Raw genomic sequence first — 18,451 nt, forward strand, 5'->3', positions numbered from 1 at the left:
ATTATTATTTAAAAGATTATGAGACTTAGGCTGACCGTAGCTTAGACAAAGGTGTTAGACTTCCCTTATATATATATTAGTCAAATAAAAAATCTATATAAACTCTAATGTCTATGGGAGAAATTTGCATTATCTTGTTGGTTGATAGTTTTTCTGTTCATCACATAGCAGAGGTGGGCATAGCATTCATTATTCGGGTAAAATAAATTCTGCCAAACAAGTGTTTGATTTCATGCGGCAATGCCTCGTTATTTTATGCACCCACTTCCCAGTGTTCAATTATTGGCCTACAACCTGGCGAAAGATTAGTGGTCAGGCTAGTGGGGTGGTGGTGGAACTACACACTGGATCTGCCAGTAGTGCCACGTGGACAGATCAACAGTCCGTGTAACTATAACCATACCAATGAGAGAGATTTCATCCTTCTTTGAACCTCACATCTAACGATGATCTGGATTTTGGTCTCATGATTGTTATAAGAAAAGTTGGGTCTGAAAAGGAGAGATGTCGATGTGCAGTGCTCACCATGAGTACTAAATAGTACCTATGAAGGACCCTAAATTTTCTCATGAACTTTGATCTTTTTTTACCGATAATAGTAATCTGACACGAACTACCTTTCAAATAGGTATGATTTTAATATAATTGGATTTGGATAATAGATGGTTGGTCTACCTAAATAAGTTGTGTTTATGTTTATTTCTCTAATTTGTTTATGATCTAATAACTCAATTATAACTTGAACTAATTGATTATTACTCATATAACCTATTCATAACTTGTCTCGTTTGGCAACCTAGGATAAGAAGATTATTCGTGATAAACATCCTTTCTATCCCATAAATTGAGTGCCAAATTTATTTTATCATGCTGGGATAAAATAAATAAATAAAACAAAGAAGATAAACATAGTTTATCTAGTTATCTTTATCTCAATTTGTGGTTTCTCAATTTATGGTTGGGATAAAAAGAACCAAATTATCTAATTCGACTTGGTCATATTGGTTCCACTCACAATATTGGGTTCATTGGGATAAGCAAATTTATCTAATTTGATTTTTGCTTAACGAAATAAAAGATTTTTGTCGAGGGGTGTTTGAATGCAAGGACCGCGTTCGAACAAACCACGCGAACGCTTGCACGCGTTCACAAAAATAGAGGAGGTAATATCCGCATTCGAACAGCCTCGAGCCCATTCAAACGCGACCTTTCAAACGCCTACTCACGTTCGCAACAATAAAGAATGATATTTGCGCGCTCTAAGGCGATCGGGCCCATTCGAACGCACCGCAGCGAAAATTGTTGGTTTATTAGGGTTTATTTTGAATTGTTTGGTTAGCCTCTCATGGATGTGGATGGCAACCATAGAGTCATTATTGAAGAATTGAGTTTTGTCTTGCCTCCTTCGTCTTCTTCGCTCTCGTTCTCTCAATCCCCGGTGACCCGCTTCTAACCTCCCTCAACCGGCCAATCACCCTAGTCCCTTAGGGGTGGCCCTCTCCTCCCTCTTCTTTCAATCTACCCGACACTTGCCCTAACCCTTCCATCAACCATAACCCTTCCACCACCACTTTTCACCGGTGCCACCTCATTAACGTTGGTCCACCTCCAACGACCATTATTTAGGATCTCGTGCCTCCATCCACGGATCCTGATCAAACCCTCTGATATTTGTCTACTAATCGGACGATATCTCGAGATCCCCACATCCGATCCTAAAACTTGATTTGTTGGAAAGCTTTTTTTCGGGGCTACAACTATCTAATTTTCATGTTGATCCGACGGTGGTATCTTTTGGGATCTATTTACAAAGTTCCGTGCCATAGTCAGTCCGGATCTAAGAATTGAAAGAGATCGAACCTTAGCCAAAAAGGGAGATCATATCATTTGGGTCCTAAATGTGAGCATCTATAAATATGTGAAGGAAATCCTAATTAGAGTTTATCTGATAATTGAAACGACATTATGCCTTTATCTCCTTCTTTTTTGCTCTAGCCATCGGCACCCTCTCCCACCTCCTTCCTTCCACTGCTCAAGTCCTTGGTTGGTTTCCTCTAATTCCTAATCCCCCTCTTCTACAACAACTTCTCCCCCTTCATTCCGAAGAAATTAACCTAGCACCTATCTAGCTATTGAAGGGCTAACAAGCTAGGGTTCATCCAATCTTTGGCCACTATTCGGCCGCTATCTTACGATCTAGCCATCCAAATCTTGCGATTTTGGATTCGTTACAAAATCTCTTCAAGGGCAACAACATATCCAAAATTTAGCAAGATCCAACGGCTAAATCACCCGCAGTTATCTTCGAAAGACACGTTCTCAAACTAGTCCAAAATCGTTACGCATCGGATCGAGCAGGTTCATAACAACCGGTATCAATGCCAACATTCCTTAGACCATCATGGCTACCATAAGATCGAAGGCAGCAAAGTAAAACAGTGACCAAGGCTTGGAGACAAATCACATGGCTTAGTCAAGGTTGCCATCTCCACCTCGTCCACAAGATCCTATAGAGTACCTAGCCGATCTACCTCAAGCCTTGTGGACATGAATCAACAATGTCCAAGGCATACATCATACCCTACCACCAGCAGGGTAGATGGACAAGGCAGCCACCTAGAACCAATGCAGCCACCAATCCAGATCCACTGGTGCCCACAAAAGAACTGATGATTGCTACTGCTTTTGCGGCTCCTTCGCAAGCACCGATACAACCAGTTCGACACCCATTCCCTCATGATCATTATTGAAGACAAGAGGATCGTCCCTTACCACAAGATCGGGTCAAGCAAGGACCAATCCTGGTGGCAGCACCATGGCAGCAATGCGATGAACCGCAAGGGTGCCACACCGATTTGCCACCCTTGCACCCAAGGGCTCCTATGGCCCCATACTCGGAGGAGGAAGCTTGGCAGGAGTGGGAGAAGCCCTCATATCAACCAAGGGTCCAGCAACATGAGCCACTTTACTGAGGATGCGAGAACGGACGCGATCAAATGCTACAACTCTGAACCGCTCGAGTTGATTTTCCTAAATTCGGCGGGGGTGACCTGTTGGATTGGATCTATAGGGCGAAGTAATTCTTCACCTATCAAGGGACACCTGACCACCAAAAGGTGCTTCTGGCGTCAGTCCACCTTGAAGACGTAGCGATGAGATGGTGTCAGGCAGCACATCGCGCACGAGCCTTCATTACTTGGGAGGAGTTCTCTGATGCGCTGTGTACGTTTCGAACCCTCCTACTATGAAGACTTCCAAGCCACCTAGACGAAGCTAACCCAAAAGACCTTTGTAAGAGCCTACCAAGAGGAGTTCGAAAGAATTAGCAATTGAGTCCACGGGTGGTCGGACTCTGCTCTTAAAAGCATCTTCGTCTCCAGGCTTCGTCGAGATATCCAAGCGGAAGTCAAGGTGACTCCTCCTATCACCTTGTTGGAAGCTTTCTCAGCGGCTCAAATGATAGAAGAGAAGATAAGGGAGTTAAAGGCGACATATCATCCAGCTTGGAGAACTAGCGACCTGCGCTCTAACCTAGAAACGTCGGTCTTGGGTGTGGCACGTATGGGGTGGGTTCAGCCAAACCCCAATCGGCCACCCCCACCATGGACAGCCCCTGACCCTAGGGGATAGCCACGGATGATGGGTCGACGCCTCACACCAGTGGAGATTGAAGATCAGCGCTCAAAGCCTATGCTTTTATTGTGACAAGTGCTTTGTATCGAGCCACAAATGCTCCAAGCAGCCCGCTGCCATCATGCTCATGGAGGAGATGAGCAAGGATGATCCTATTGAAGATCTTGAGGTGCAGCAAGAGAAGGAAGGTAGATAGACTGAACAAGACAACCCGCTTAATCTCCAAGCTGAGCTCTCCCTTCATTCTTTTACCGGCAAGTCGGCTCTGAAAATTCTTTGGGTCGAAGGTATGATCAAGAAGAATAAAGTCCAAATTCTTATTGATTCATCAGGAAGCACTCATAATTTTATGGATTCTTAGATAGTGAGGCATTTCGGATTGGAGTCGGATCCTTCCAACGCCTTCGACGTGGCTATCGATGATGTCACCATGTTGAGAATGGAGGGCATATGCCGCAAGGCCAGCTGCAAATTTAGGGCCATGTCTTTCGAATTGATGTATATCTGTTGGCTCTACGAGGAGCCGACTTAGTGCTTGGGATGCAATGGCTTTGGGATCTTGGACTGTTCACCTTCAACTTCACCACCATGGCGATGGAGTTTAGTCATGAAGGCCAACCGATCCAGCTACTAGCCACATCAAGTAAGAAAGCCAAGGGAGCACTACAGTCCCTAGAAGGGTTGCCAAAACCAGGGTGCCGTGAGTTCCTCATGCAATTCATCGAAGAGGCTAAGGACGTGGACGATCCAACGCACTTACCGACTGACTTGAAGGCTAGTTTGTAGGAATTTGAAGATGTATTTCAACAGCTACATGGATTGCCTCCACCTAGGATGCAAGACCATCGTATCGAGATCATGCCTAGGGGGGTCCAGCAAATGTGAGGCTATACCGTTATCCCTTCATTTAAAAGGAGGCTATAACGAAGATGGTCCAAGAGATGTTGTCCAGCGGGGTGATAAGACTATGTCGAAGCACCTATTCTTCATTGGTCTTGAGAAGGACGAATCGTGGCAATTTTACGTGGACTATCGAGCTCTCAATTCCATCATTGTCAAAGACTAGCATCCCCTACCGGTGATCGAAGAGTTGTTGGATGAATCGATGGGTGCATGCTACTTCTCAAAGCTAGATTTGACGGCGGGGTTCTAGCAAATCAGAGTAGAATCCTTCGATATGCACAAGACGGCGTTTAGAACTCATGATGGGCACTATGAGTTCCTTGTTATGCATTTTGGTCTTACCAATGCTCTTGCCACCTTTCAGAGCTTAATGAATGATATTTTTAGGCCTCATTTGAGGCAATATGTGGTGATATTCTTTGATGACATATTGGTATACAGCCACACATGGGAGGAGCACTTGCGACATTTTCGGACAGTATTGGCCTATTACGGCAACACAAATTGAAGGCCAAGGACTCCAAGTGTTCATTAGGGCAGCGAAGGGTCGACTACTTGGGCCACATCATATCTAAAGATGAGGTGGAAGGTGACCTTAAGAATATCCAAAGCATGGTGGAATGGCCACTGCCCAAGACTACTAAGGAGCTACGCGGCTTCCTCAGCTTAACCGGCTACTACCGTCGGTTTGTGGTGAAAGGCAAGGTTGCGGCTCCCCTCACGGCCTTGTTGCAGAATGGTGCATTCACATGGACGGACAAAGCAAGGAAAGCATTTAAAGCTATAAAGAAGGCGATGATCTCAGCCCTGGTCCTTGCTTTAGCAGATCTTTCAAACCCTAGTCATCATTTTCCACCAACAGTCCACCACCACCTTTGACCGTCCGCCACCCTACGACGACTGCCGCAACGTCAATTAATTATCATTATGCCCTATTTGACCTTGCTCCACTATTTACTTAATATCTTTTCATTCAGACGTTGGATTCTCATAAAACTAGATTCATTAAAAGTCTTCTGAGGCTGCCTCCATTTAAATTTTCACAATTTTCTTACGTCCAAATTGTTCTAGATCTAGTTCATAACATATTTCTAATCTTATCCCAACTAATTTTGGCATATATTTTGCATTGTTGGGAGTAAATTCATAATCTATTTAAACATGAATGCAATCTATTCATTAAACTAGTTACATACATTACTCAGGTTTATATGAACTACTTGGGGCCATTTGATTGCTGGATAAAGAAAAATTAGGTAACTGTATAGAAGTTCAAGAGCATTTTATTGGAGTCACGGGCATTCGGTCGATGGCCTAAGTTGTTAATGAGGTCAAGGGTTTTTCAAGTTATTTTTCTTGCCGTTCTAAACTTGGTCTCCTCTGGAAATGCTCTTTAAAGGTATTGAGATGCTACCCAAATATCTCTAATATTAAAAGAAATAAAACCCAGAGACAAAGGAACAATAAGATCATATGTATTCGGGATAATTTACTTTACGGGAGCACTTTTCTTTTTCTTTTGAGAAAAATTCATTGTAGCAAAAATATTGCGAGATTTTAGTAGAGCTTCATTTATGTTTTCTATACCAATGAATACAACATCTCAATGTAGTGGGGCATGGGCGATACAAGTCGTATGACGTCAACCGGAGACAATATATATGTGTAAGTGTAATTTATTGCTCTCATGCGAGCAAGAGAAAGACTTCCGTCAATACTGAAGAAAGGGTAAAACCTAATTATATTAGAAGAAAAAATATACAAGAGGAAGGCGTTAGGAAGCATTAGAGATTACAAATGCTAGTGACATTCTTAAAAGAGAACACTCTTTCGCTAGGAATATCATTTCCCACTTCCTCCAAAAAAAAGCTACCTCAGGACCAAAGCTGGCTCGACTGACAAAGTTTAATACATTTATATGAAATTTGTGGTATTATACGATTGCTATTATATTGCACGCTTCTTAGAGCTACAATATGATCAGAACCCTTAAACACTAGTTGGTGCTGACTTGAGACAATAGTTGCTGTTGTATGAAAGAACAATAGTTGCTGTTTTTTTTTCTTTGTTCTTCTATGAAAGCACGTCTCTTAAATACTTGGTGCTGACTTGAGACACCTAACTATAATTTCTCAACAAAACCACCACCAAAGCACGGAATGTACATTTGATCTGCACAAATGCAGCCTACCACATTACTGACCTAAGGGTAGAATACACTTATACATGTCAGTATCTTAAAACAATAATGATACCCATCTTTAATATAGATGCAGCACTAACCCATGTCATCTATGAATATGTACCTCCAATCCTCCGTAAACACTCCTTCCTGAGAGGTGAGTCCGCAAAAGTTGCTTTGATGAAATTCTCTACCTGCATAAAGAAGCAGATCAGACTTGCAACAGGCAGCAAGAACCCCCATGCCAGACATGATTCAACTACAAGCAATAGCTTTTCAAGAACTTAAGTAATCAGAAAATGAGAGAACTTAATAGCAAATCTTTCCAGAGTCTAACAAATCAATTAAAACTACTATCATACTTCAAATTATGGCCACCTAATTCTCAATAAATGGGCAACTCAACTTGGTACAAGATATACTAATAATTGTATAGAACACACCCATTTCAAGAGAATTAGTTGCAAAGGAATTATTCCCTCATATGTCTAAGCAGTGACATCCCATCTTTTTTGGTACCATTAGAGTACAATTTGTTCTACAACATACAAATCATTCATATAAAGAACAAGTCGCTAACTAATATGAATGAATTCATGAGTTTACGTAAACTGGCAGTTACACTCTAAATTGCCAAAGTGGTTTACATTATCTTCATCAACAACGGCAAAGATAACATAATGTCACTAATTTCATGCTAGCAACAAAGCTCAGAATAATATACTGCTACTTTTGATATCATATCTATTCATTATTATTACTGTTGAGATATCTTCATGAAGCTTCAGTAAATTAACTAGTTTTATCATCTTATCATCGGCTTTCTCTCCCTTCAATTCATATTCATATATCATTATAAAGCTTATACCAAATAAAATGAGTATGTTAATTTTATGCAAAAAGTATACTTAAATGACTATTGAGAATCATTTTGTGGATGTAGCTGAGTGGAGAATCAAAATAAAGATATTGAACTATGAACTTTATATGTAATATGCTTGGCCAAGTTTGTACCAAATCTTTTTAAAGATAAATGCTCATTCATGATACAAAAACACCAACCCAGCTAACCTTCAACTCTCAATTTGAGAACCATAACTGATCCATAGGTTCTAGTTATCAGATATGGATTAGGTCTAAAGCAAGTTGAACATGGATGGACAATGGATTAGGTACAAATCAAAACTCTACTATGTCAAGAAAACGATCAGGAAGTATTCGTGCGGCAGCCATCATCCTGACCATCTTAGACATAGTAAATTTCTACAAATAGGTTAATAGCTAGGAGGAAGTGAGAGCACACAACAGAAAAAAGTAGGGAATACAATTTTGTTTTCACCCACCCATCATCTAATTTTTTTCATTGGTTCCGGGTGAAGAAGACCAAAGGTATTAATTTTTGTCCAATTGGTTTCTATCTTGATAAAGCTTACCGAGAAGTAAGCTCCAAAGACAATCAAATACCCAATAAAAACGGAAGTACTAATAGAGATCAAGCGTCAGATCTTGATTGCGTATTTGTCATCTGAAGAAATATCCAAGCCTTTGGATATGTTATGATGCATATTTTAATATTGAGTGGAGGTAAAAATGCAAGGATTTGATTTGTGTTGATCAATTCAATCCAATTGAGTCAAGAATTATTATATTAGGCTTAATTTCAACATTGGGTCAAGTTGGGTTTTGATTCGATTTAGAATTTGGGTTTGATTTAGAGTTTATTTAGGTTCATTCAAGTCAACTATAATTTTAATAGGAGTTGTTTGGTTTATTTGTAATACCCCCAGAATTGTTGCCCATTTCCATATAGACCTCCTAGTTTTTTTTTCCCGACACATTGACCTACTTAACTATGGGATCCTCCGTGATGCTCTTTTATTAGTCATCCGTTAGATTTTTTCTACTAAATATAATATACGAGTGTCAAGTGATAAATGTTAGGCTCTCTAGGGGCCTTTTTACCCTTATTTTAGAGGAAAGTAAATTGATCCTTTGACGTTTTTCCATTAACATCAGCAGAGGGGTGAGGTTTCCTATAGTTTAGGGGGTAAATGTTACTGAAATAAAATAAGATGCATTGGGAAATGAGCAATAATTTAGAGGGTCTTAGTGTAATTATCCCTTTGTAATAAAGATATTAGTTGAGGGCAAATTGATCATCAAAGAGATACTATATCCTATCAAATCCTATATATATGTATAGATCTACTTGTTATCTTTCTCTATATCAGGAATTGTAGACCATTATAAGTCTACACACCAAATACTGTACCAAATAAGTGATTTACAAAATTATTTCCCCAAATAAGTGACCTAGTCCATGTGGATGCCACATAAGTATGTCAAGGAGAATAGCTTTAAGAGATAGTGATTTATTTCAATAAAAATTAAATGATTGGTATAGAAATCACTAATCCATTACTTGATTTATTGCATACAAATGTTCTCATAAATCTATGCGTACCCAAAATCACTAGAGAAAGTGAATTATATTTTAAAAAATCACTAACTCAGACAATTTTTTAGACGTGTACTCATTATCTTGCACGGATTTATGTAGATCAAAACTCAATGTCAAGTAAATAAGTTTGTATCTAATCTAGTTAGGTACATTGTTTGGTGTGCAGATTAGACCAGTCAAAAACTCAAATATCGGCATGTTTTCTATAGGCTATGCCACATCAATTTGGTAGCAGAGCAAGTTCAGATCCATTGAACTTGAGTCCCATTATTTAGGAAATCCAATTATCAAATATGAAGATGGCTGAAAGTGATCACTTCTGATGCATAACTTGGAAAGAACAATGATGCAGATTGTGAACATATTGTCACTACAAGATTTGTACAGAGGAAGCAAGTGAAGAGAATTATTATTTAATTTATTTTTATTTTTGGATGTACTTTTAGCTACATATTTTATTTAATTTTTGAGCATCTTATTTGGTCAAAACTCGTCATATCTAGGAGATTCGGTGCTTAGTTTGCTTTAATATAAGTTTTCTTAGGATTTGGTTGGTTACTTTTAACTTTTAAGGGTCCTAATTTGGTTATAGATTAGATTAGGATAGGTTTTGATTAGTTCATATTGTGACTTGATGCTATCTCCTTGCCTCTTCATGTGGGGCTGAGAGTAGGCCCAAAAATAAGCAACTTAATCATGGAAAATTAAGTTTAATTTTGTGGAGGATTCAACATGCATCTTTTCTCCCCCGTCTCCTCTTTCTCTCAAGGTGAATTCCATGTTTTTCCTTCTTTTGTCCCCATAATATAAGTGGGCTTTCCTTTTTCCCCACAAGCCAGACGGGTAGATTTTCTTTCCCCTACATTGGTTATCTTCCCTCTTTTATATCTGCTAGTATATAAAAGATATACTCAAGACAGAAAAATAGATTCGTTGGTCTTATCTTTCTCCATGTGTCTAAATAAAGGGTTATTTGGATTTCAGTACTATAGCAGTTCTACTGGGGAGATGCCTCATGTCTATCAACTTCAGGACCAAACAATTCACCATGTCGATATGGACATCTCCTTTGTCAATGATACTACAAGGTTCACCACCCCCAAGAAAGATATGTCCAGTCACCTTTCATGGAATTGCTGAAAATGTCCTAAGACGTTGCACGGAAAGAGGCTCTTGAATTTATTACCCATGATTCAGTCTGTCCATCCAAAGACAATCAATGTCTGTGTTAGGTTTTTAATTGTTGGCAATTGTGTACAAAATATTCTAAGTGTATTTTTACATGTATATGAGTTTTATACAAGTCTAGAATATCTCTGGTTTGAAGAATTGCAAAATTATTAGAGAAAATCAGTTGAGTTCACACTGCGTTCACAAACGCGTTCGAACGCGATTACCTGCGTTCATACAGACCGAGAGTTGCGTTCACAAACACATTCGAATGCGGGTACTGCGTTCACACAAACCGAGAGCTGTATTCAAAAACGCGTTCGAACGCGGGTACTACATTCGAACACGGGTACTGCGTTCACACAGACCGAGAGCTACGTTCACGAACGCAACGTGAAGAATTCAAGCTGTCACGTTCGAATGCACTCGGGCCCGTTCGAACGCATCTGAGATCAAGTCATGCTGTTCGAACGCACCCGAGTCGCATTCGAACGCACCAACGAAGTTTGAAAATCTTAGACTTTCGTGAGTACGGATAAGATTTGGATTTGGCTCTATCTTGGAGATCATATATATGAATTGTGATGCCCTATCTCTAAGAGGTTGAAAAAGCATTATTGAAGGAGACTTCTTAAGGCTACATCGGTTCTTCAACTAACAAGATTCTACTCATCTAAAAAAGTTAATCTTTCGTCTTAAAAGCTATCTAGACGAAAGATCAATCTCGAAGGTTACTAAGGTTGGACCTCAATCACGAAAAGCAGTGAATCGTTGGTTTTAGCGAGCAAGACTAAGAGGAATAAAGTCGTTTGGATCGACGAGTTGTTTTGTGAGTCAGTCTTATAACAGCTACTATTCTAGTGATTGGTTTTGATCCGAGTTTGGATCCGTGGTTTTTTCCCGTTTGGATTTTTCTACGTTAAAATCTTGGCATTCATCTCTGCTTTCGTTCTTAATATTTCTACGGACTTTTACTTAAGCGAACGAGTAATATCATTGCCTAGTATTTAGATACATACTTGTTGTGTCTAGGGGTTTTTCAATTAGTATCACAGCAGGTTCTCTCACCCTTTGAGAGAGATCAGATAGGCATAGATTTTCATAGAGATTCACTATCATCTATTAGACCTCCTATCCTAGATGGATCAAATTATGAATATTGGAAAGCTAGGATGAGAGCTTACTTGAAGTCTATAGATTAACGAGTATGGTTTGCCATTGTGAACGGTTGGAGTCCACCAATGTACATAGTGGATGATAAACTTGCTGATAAACTGATAGAGTCATGGGATAGATCAGATTATGAAAAAAGTTGGATGGAATAGCAAGGCAATAAATGGAATTTTTAGTTATGTTTCCTCGGAAGAATTTAGAAGAATTTCTACTTGCGAGATAGCAAAATATGCTTGGACGATCTTAGAAACTACTCACGAATGAACTATGGCTGTAAAACTTTCTAAACTTCAGAGGTTGACTACTAGGTTTGAAACTCTACGTATGGAGAAGAATGAGACATTTGATGAGTTCTATACAAAGCTGAGTGATATAGTCAACTCTAATTTCAACCTAAGAGAGAAAAATTAATGAAAATAGAATTGTGCGTAAGATCCTTAGGTCTCTTCCAGAGAGGTTTCAGGGGAAAGTTATAGCTATTGAGGAAAGTAAGAATATCGATTCTATGAAAGTTGAATAATTGGTAGAAAATCTACGAACATTTGAGTCCAATATTTCAAAACCGAGGAAGTCCAAAGGGATTGCCCTATCCACAGTTGAACAAAATATAGAAGAGTTTGATGATGAAGGTGATTTAGATGTTGAGATGTTGGCCATGTTCGTCAAAAAGTTTAATAAATTCATTCGGAAGCCAAACAAGTTGAATGCTGAAAACTTGAGAAAAACAAAGCCTTTGTGAAAAAGAAAAATACTGCGAGTTCGAATACAGGTGTGAGCAACAACAGTGTCAAACAGAAAAATAAGAATTCTGAGAATAAAGTTTGTTGTTTTGAATGTTCTGGTTTTGGACATATAATACAAGAATGCCCTAATCGCCTTAAGAAGAAGGGTAAAGCTATGAAAGTTACTTGGAATAACTCAGATGAATCTGATGATGATTTTGAAAAAGACGAAGAAAACTTTATAGTTTTTGCCTCTTCTCTACTTAATATTGATTCTGTTGTTCATACTGATAGTACAGATGATTAGGATATGTTACCAGCTGAGGAAGATGAATCTGAAATTCAAAAGGCATATAATGACCTATACCTGGAGTTGTTTAAACTCAAGAAAAGCAATCTTAGACTACTTCAACGACTCAAGGTAATTGAACCAGAAAGAATTCAATTTGAGAAGAAGTACAAATTATAACTTGAACGTGTCAAAGATCTTTCTGAACAACTTGACAATGCATAAAATAAAATAAAGGCTGATAAAATTGAACTAGACCGACTGAATAAATGACATTTCTAAAAGAGAAGAACAAACTTGATGAGATTCTAAAGGATCAGATCTCTGGAAAAGACAGGTATGGTGTTGGAGACACTAGTAATTTAAATAAATATAAAACTGTCTTCGTTTCTGCAAGTATACAAAAGGAAGAATTACTGAAGTCATCAACCGCATTTACAAAGCAATCATAGATGAATGCTTTTAAACTGAAGTTGAATCTACAAACTGGTGAATCTTCAATGGCACCAAAGGTAAACTTTAGTCACACTCCTCGACAAAAGCTAAGTAGAAAAGGATTTGTTCCGACATGCTATCATTACGGCATTCTAGGGCATATTCGACTTCATTGCAAATTTTTGCAAAAATCTAAAAGTGCTTTCATTTATGGGATAAAAACAAAGGCCATATGGGTCAAGAAAAGTGATTTGAAATGTTATGTTGTGCATACAGCTTTGAAAGTTTTAAATTCTAATTTGTGGTATTTAAACAGTGGCTGTTTAAGACATATGTCGGGTGACAATTCGTTATTTTCTAATCTCGAAAAACATGAAGGGGGAGTTGTGACATTCGAAGATGGTAATTCATCCAAGGTAATAGGTAAAGGAAAGGTAAGTTCTCCGGGGGTTCCTATTCTTGAAAATGTTATTTATGTTAAGGGCTTGAAAGCAAATCTTCTAAGCATCAGCCAATTTTGTGATGAAGATTATGAGGTAAAATTCTCTAAAAATGATTGTAATATTCTACGTCATGATAGCAATTTTCTAGGAATGATGTTTGGTATTTAGTTCGTAGACCTAAGAATGTGAACGTCATTGGAACAAAATAGATTTACAAGAATAAAAGTGATGAACATGGCAATATAGTTTGAAATGAAGCTAGACTCGTAGCACAGAGATATACTCAGGTTGAGGGTATAGATTTTAATAAGACATTTGCTCCTGTTGCTAGATTAGAATCTATTCATATACTGCTTGCTATTGCTTGTCACTTAAAATTTAAAATTATTTCAAATGGATGTGAAAAGTGCTTTCTTAAATGGTACTCTGAATGAAGATGTTTATGTGGAACAACCGAAAGGGTTCGAAGATCAAAAATTTTCTTCTCATGTGTTTAAACTGAAAAAAGCCTTCTACGGGCTAAAACAAGCTCCAAGAGCTTGGTATAAGAAGTTGACCACTTTTTTAGTGGATGCGGGGTTCACTCAAGGGGGAGTGGATAAGACATTGTTCATTAGACGGTCAAACAAGTGTTTAGTTGTGGCACAAATATATGTGGATGACATTGTCTTCGGGGCAACGAGTCAATCATTAGCTAAGGAGTTCGCAAATCTTATGCATAGTCATTTTGAGATGAGCATGATGGGTGAGTTGAAGTTCTTTTTGGGACTTCAAATTACTCAGTTGGAAAGAGAGATATTTATCGCTCAAACCAAGTACGCTAAGGATCTTGTGACTAAATTCAATTTAGAAAATGCAAAATATGCTAGAACTCCTATGAGTACAACTACCAAACTAGGTAAGGATATTTCAAGAAAAAGTGTTGATCAGACACTATATAGGAGCATGATTGGTAGTCTTTTGTACTTAACTGCTAGTAGACCTGACATTGCATTTAGTGTCGATGTGTGTGCTAGGTTTCAGTCTGAACCTAAGGAGACACATTTGTTTTCTATGAAACGTATCATAAAATATGCCGGTGACACAGTTGACTTAGGTATCTAGTTTACGTATGATTCGAGAGCTATCATATCTGGATACACGGATTCTGATTGGGCAGGTTCATGTGATGATAGAAAAAGTACCTCAGGTGGATGTCTTTATATTGGAAATAATCTGGTTGCTTGGCACAGTAAGAAACAAAACTCGATATATTTATCTACTGCGGAGGCCGAGTACATTGCAGCGGGAAGTTGTTCTCAGTTACTATGGATGAAACAGATGGTCAAAGATTACGACATTGAACAAGATACTATAGTGCTTTATTGTGACAACATGAGTGCTATTAATATATCGAAAAATCCTATTCAACACTCGCGTACAAAACATATTGATATCCGACATCATTTTATACGCAAATTAGTTGAAGACAAAATAATAGCATTAGAATATGTTGAGACGGAGAAACAGTTGGGTGATCTATTTACAAAACCGTTGGATTTACAGAGATTTGAGTATCTTCGTACTTCTTTAGGGATTCGTGCTTTGGATTGATTTTTTTTATTTTCGTTTGCGTGTTTCTTTTTTATTATTTTTTTTCTTTTTTTTTTAGGTTTTCTTTACTCTGAACTTTTCTTTGGTTTTAGTTTCAAATTTGTCAAGAGTTTTTGTCGTAAAAAAAAATTGATTATGATATACTCTTGACATATAAATAATATACTCTTGACATATAAATATGATTTTTCTCTTGATTATGAGTTATTATAGTCAATTTTGTCATCTTGTAGTATATCGTATCATTTCTGATTTATTCACTCTCTCGACTTCTATGATAATTAAACTAAATTTAATACACTCATAACGTGTGTATATTCTTGAGGGAGCATGACATCATGAAATTTTTTTTTAAATAGCTCACTATTGACTTTGATTTGTATAGTTTAACCTCATGCTTAGTCATCACAAATGTGTTCATAAAAGATTAATGAAAAGGGCTACAATGAGTTAGTGTGAAAGCCATCTTGTTTAGGGTCCAATTTGACTCAGTACATTGCTTGCAAATTAAATAATTTTTTTTTGATATTTGTGAATATCTTCTTGCACATTGGTTAATATGTATTACAAGAAAAAGGTTACCTACTCATGTGTGAAAGCCAGCATTGCACCTATATGGTTTATGTATAAAAAAAATATAGGAAAAATTCTTGTTCGGTTATGGAGAATAAGTCGAAAAGTGCAAATTTAAATACTAAGTCGGTTTGACTACTGTGTTGTATGGAGAATACCTCGACATTTCTGATGACAGTTCGGACGATGACTCATCTCACATTGAGGGGGAGTTACCACAGTTCTCTGACCATTTCGATCAGCTTAGCACTCAGGTGCAGGACCTCCATTCGGTTGTGAATGATTTACGAGCTGAGCAAGCTCGTCAGGGAACCGTACTCAACTCCGTGTTGTCGATTCTTCGTCGTCAGTTCCCTCCGAGTTCCTAGTCTTTGGCATTTGTGTCAAAAAGGGGGAGAGTGAGTGTGAGTTTAGACGTGTTTGGAGTTTAGGAGTTTACTGGTGTAGGGGGTGTAATGGCATAGGGGGAGTTTACTAGTTTATGTTTACTGCATAATAACTTTGCGTGAATACCTGTGAACTTTGTTTGCTTGAGTACTTGTGAACTGCTTGCTTGATAACTTGTGTTGGATTGTTATTCATTTCAAATTATTTTCACTTGATATTGATTTGGTATATTTTTATTTGCAAGGATTGATGTGCTAAAAGTACTAGACTTGTTGAATGCTCATTTTGAATTCTTTGTAATATCTTGTAAACTAGATGTTTTGTCACAAATTACCAAAGGGGGAGATTGTTAGGTTTTTAATTGTTGGCAATTGTGTACAAAATATTTTATGTGTATTTTTACATGTATATGAGCTTTATATAAGTCTAGAATATCTCTGGTTTGAAGAATTGCAAAATTATTGAAGAAAAGTTGTTGAGTTCACATCGCGTTCACCAACACGTTTGAACGCGGTGCGTTCACAAACGCGTTCGAACGCGACTACCTGCGTTCACACAGACGAGAGCCTGCGTTCACAAACGCATTCGAACGCGGGTATTGCGTTCACACAGACCGAGAGTTGCGTTCACAAACGCGTTCGAACGCGGGTACTGCGTTCACACAGACCGAGAGCTGCGTTCACAAACGCGTTCGAACGCAACCTAAAAAATTCAAGCTGTCGCGTTTGAACGCACTCGGGCCGTTCGAACGCACCTAAGATCAAGTCATGTCGTTCGAACGCACCCGGGCCGTGTTCGAATGCACCAACGAAGTTTAAAAATCTTAGACTTTCGTGAGTACGGATAAGACTTGGATTTGGCTCTATCTTAGAGATCATATATAAGGATTGTGATGCCCTATCTCTAAGGGGGTTGAAGAAGCATTATTGAAAGAGACTTCTTGAGGCTACATCGGTTCTTCAACTAACAAGATTCTACTCATCTAAAAAAGTTAATCTTTCATCTTAAGGGTTATTTAGACGGAAGATCAATCTCGAGGGTTACTGAGGTTGAACCTCAATCACGAGAAGCAGCGAATCGTGGGTTCTAGCGAGCAAGACTGAGAGGAACAAAGTCGTTTGGATCGACGGGTTGTTTTGTGAGTCAGTCTTGTAACTGCTACTATTCTAGTGATTGGTTTTGATCCAAGTTTGGATCCGTAGTTTTTTCCTATTTGAGTTTTTCCACATTAAAATCTTGGTGTTCATCTCTGCTTTCGTTCTTAATATTTCTACGGACTTTTACTTAAGCGAACGAGTAATATAATTGCCTAGTATTTAGATACATACTTGTGTTTAGAGATTTTTCAGTCTGCATCAGAATTTTTTAGAGATACTTATGAAATGACTTGCAATGTCCTACGCAATGCCATTCATATGAATTGTGTAGGATTTGTACTTCACCTAATATGGACCTTCTTGCTACAATGTCAACAACTATCTCATTTGTTTTTGGCCGATTTGAACTTGATACTCTTTAATTTTGGATCTTTCACGAATTTTTAATCTGCTCCATGATCAACTACTGCTTTCGAAATTAAGAGGCATTCTTGCTACTTTGCTGGATGTCTTCCTCCAAATTTCTCACTAAGTAGAATACCTACTATATCATCATACTGATACGATTCGGACTTCACCGACATCGTCTCGAGCATGGATTCACTTTAGGAGTGTTTTTATTTCATATTTTAGTGTTTAATTTCCATTAAAATAAGTTTTCTGTAAGTCGCGTTCGAACGCGGATGGAGTGAGTTCGAACGCGGTTTGTGAACGGGGTTGTGAACGTGGTGAAGAGAATGTACTGTGCGTTTGAACGCACTGTGAACGCCTGCATCGCGTTTGCAAATACCGACAGGCGCATTCGATCGCGCGTTCGAACGCCTCCATCGCGTTCGCAAATCCAGAAGAGCGAACTCGGTGCGTTCGAACGCGGTCGGGCGAGTTCGAACGCGGTCGACGAAAATTGTGTTTTTAGAGTTAATTTGAGTTGTTGGTTAGCCTATAGAAGGATGTGGTAGGCAACCAAATTGATTATTGAGATTGAGTTTTGCCTTGCCTCCTTCGTCTTCTTCGTTCCCGTTCTCTCAATCCCCGGCGACGCCGCTTCTAACCTCCCTCGTCCGGCTAATCACCCTAGTCCCTTAGGGGTGGCCCTCTTCTCCCCCTTCGTCTAATCTATCCAACACTTGCCCTAATCCTTCCATCAACCACAACCCTTCCACCATCACTTTTCACCGGTGCCACCACATTAACGCCGGTCTTCCACCAACCATCATTACCTAGGATCTCGTGCCTCCATCCACGGATCCAAAATAGACCATCTGACCCTTGTCCACAAATCGGACGATATCTCGAGATCCCCACATTCGATTCGCCTGAAATTTGATTTGTTGGAAAGCTCCTTTCTAGGGCTACAACATATCAAAATTTCACATCGATCCAACGGCGG

The 18,451-nt window shown here is 38.7% G+C and overlaps 1 protein-coding gene across 1 annotated transcript in view; it reads right to left on the reverse strand.

Moving 5' to 3' along the window:
* Positions 1-6,254: 6,254 nt before the first annotated feature.
* LOC140793736 (centromere/kinetochore protein zw10 homolog) overlaps positions 6,255-18,451 on the reverse strand; it is a 52,856-nt gene continuing 40,659 nt past the window's right edge. Inside the window, exons 14-15 of the mRNA XM_073145412.1 lie at positions 6,843-6,912; positions 6,255-6,739 (exon numbers count right to left, since the gene is read on the reverse strand). Coding sequence (XP_073001513.1) covers positions 6,732-6,739; positions 6,843-6,912 — 78 coding nt within the window. The 3' untranslated portion in view covers positions 6,255-6,731. The remainder of the gene's footprint in view (positions 6,740-6,842; positions 6,913-18,451) is intronic.

The sequence above is a fragment of the Typha latifolia genome, chromosome 8 (genome assembly GCF_019914945.1).
Source record: "Typha latifolia isolate L0001 chromosome 8, TyphaL0001v2, whole genome shotgun sequence".
NCBI classification, from domain to species: Eukaryota; Viridiplantae; Streptophyta; class Magnoliopsida; order Poales; family Typhaceae; genus Typha; species Typha latifolia.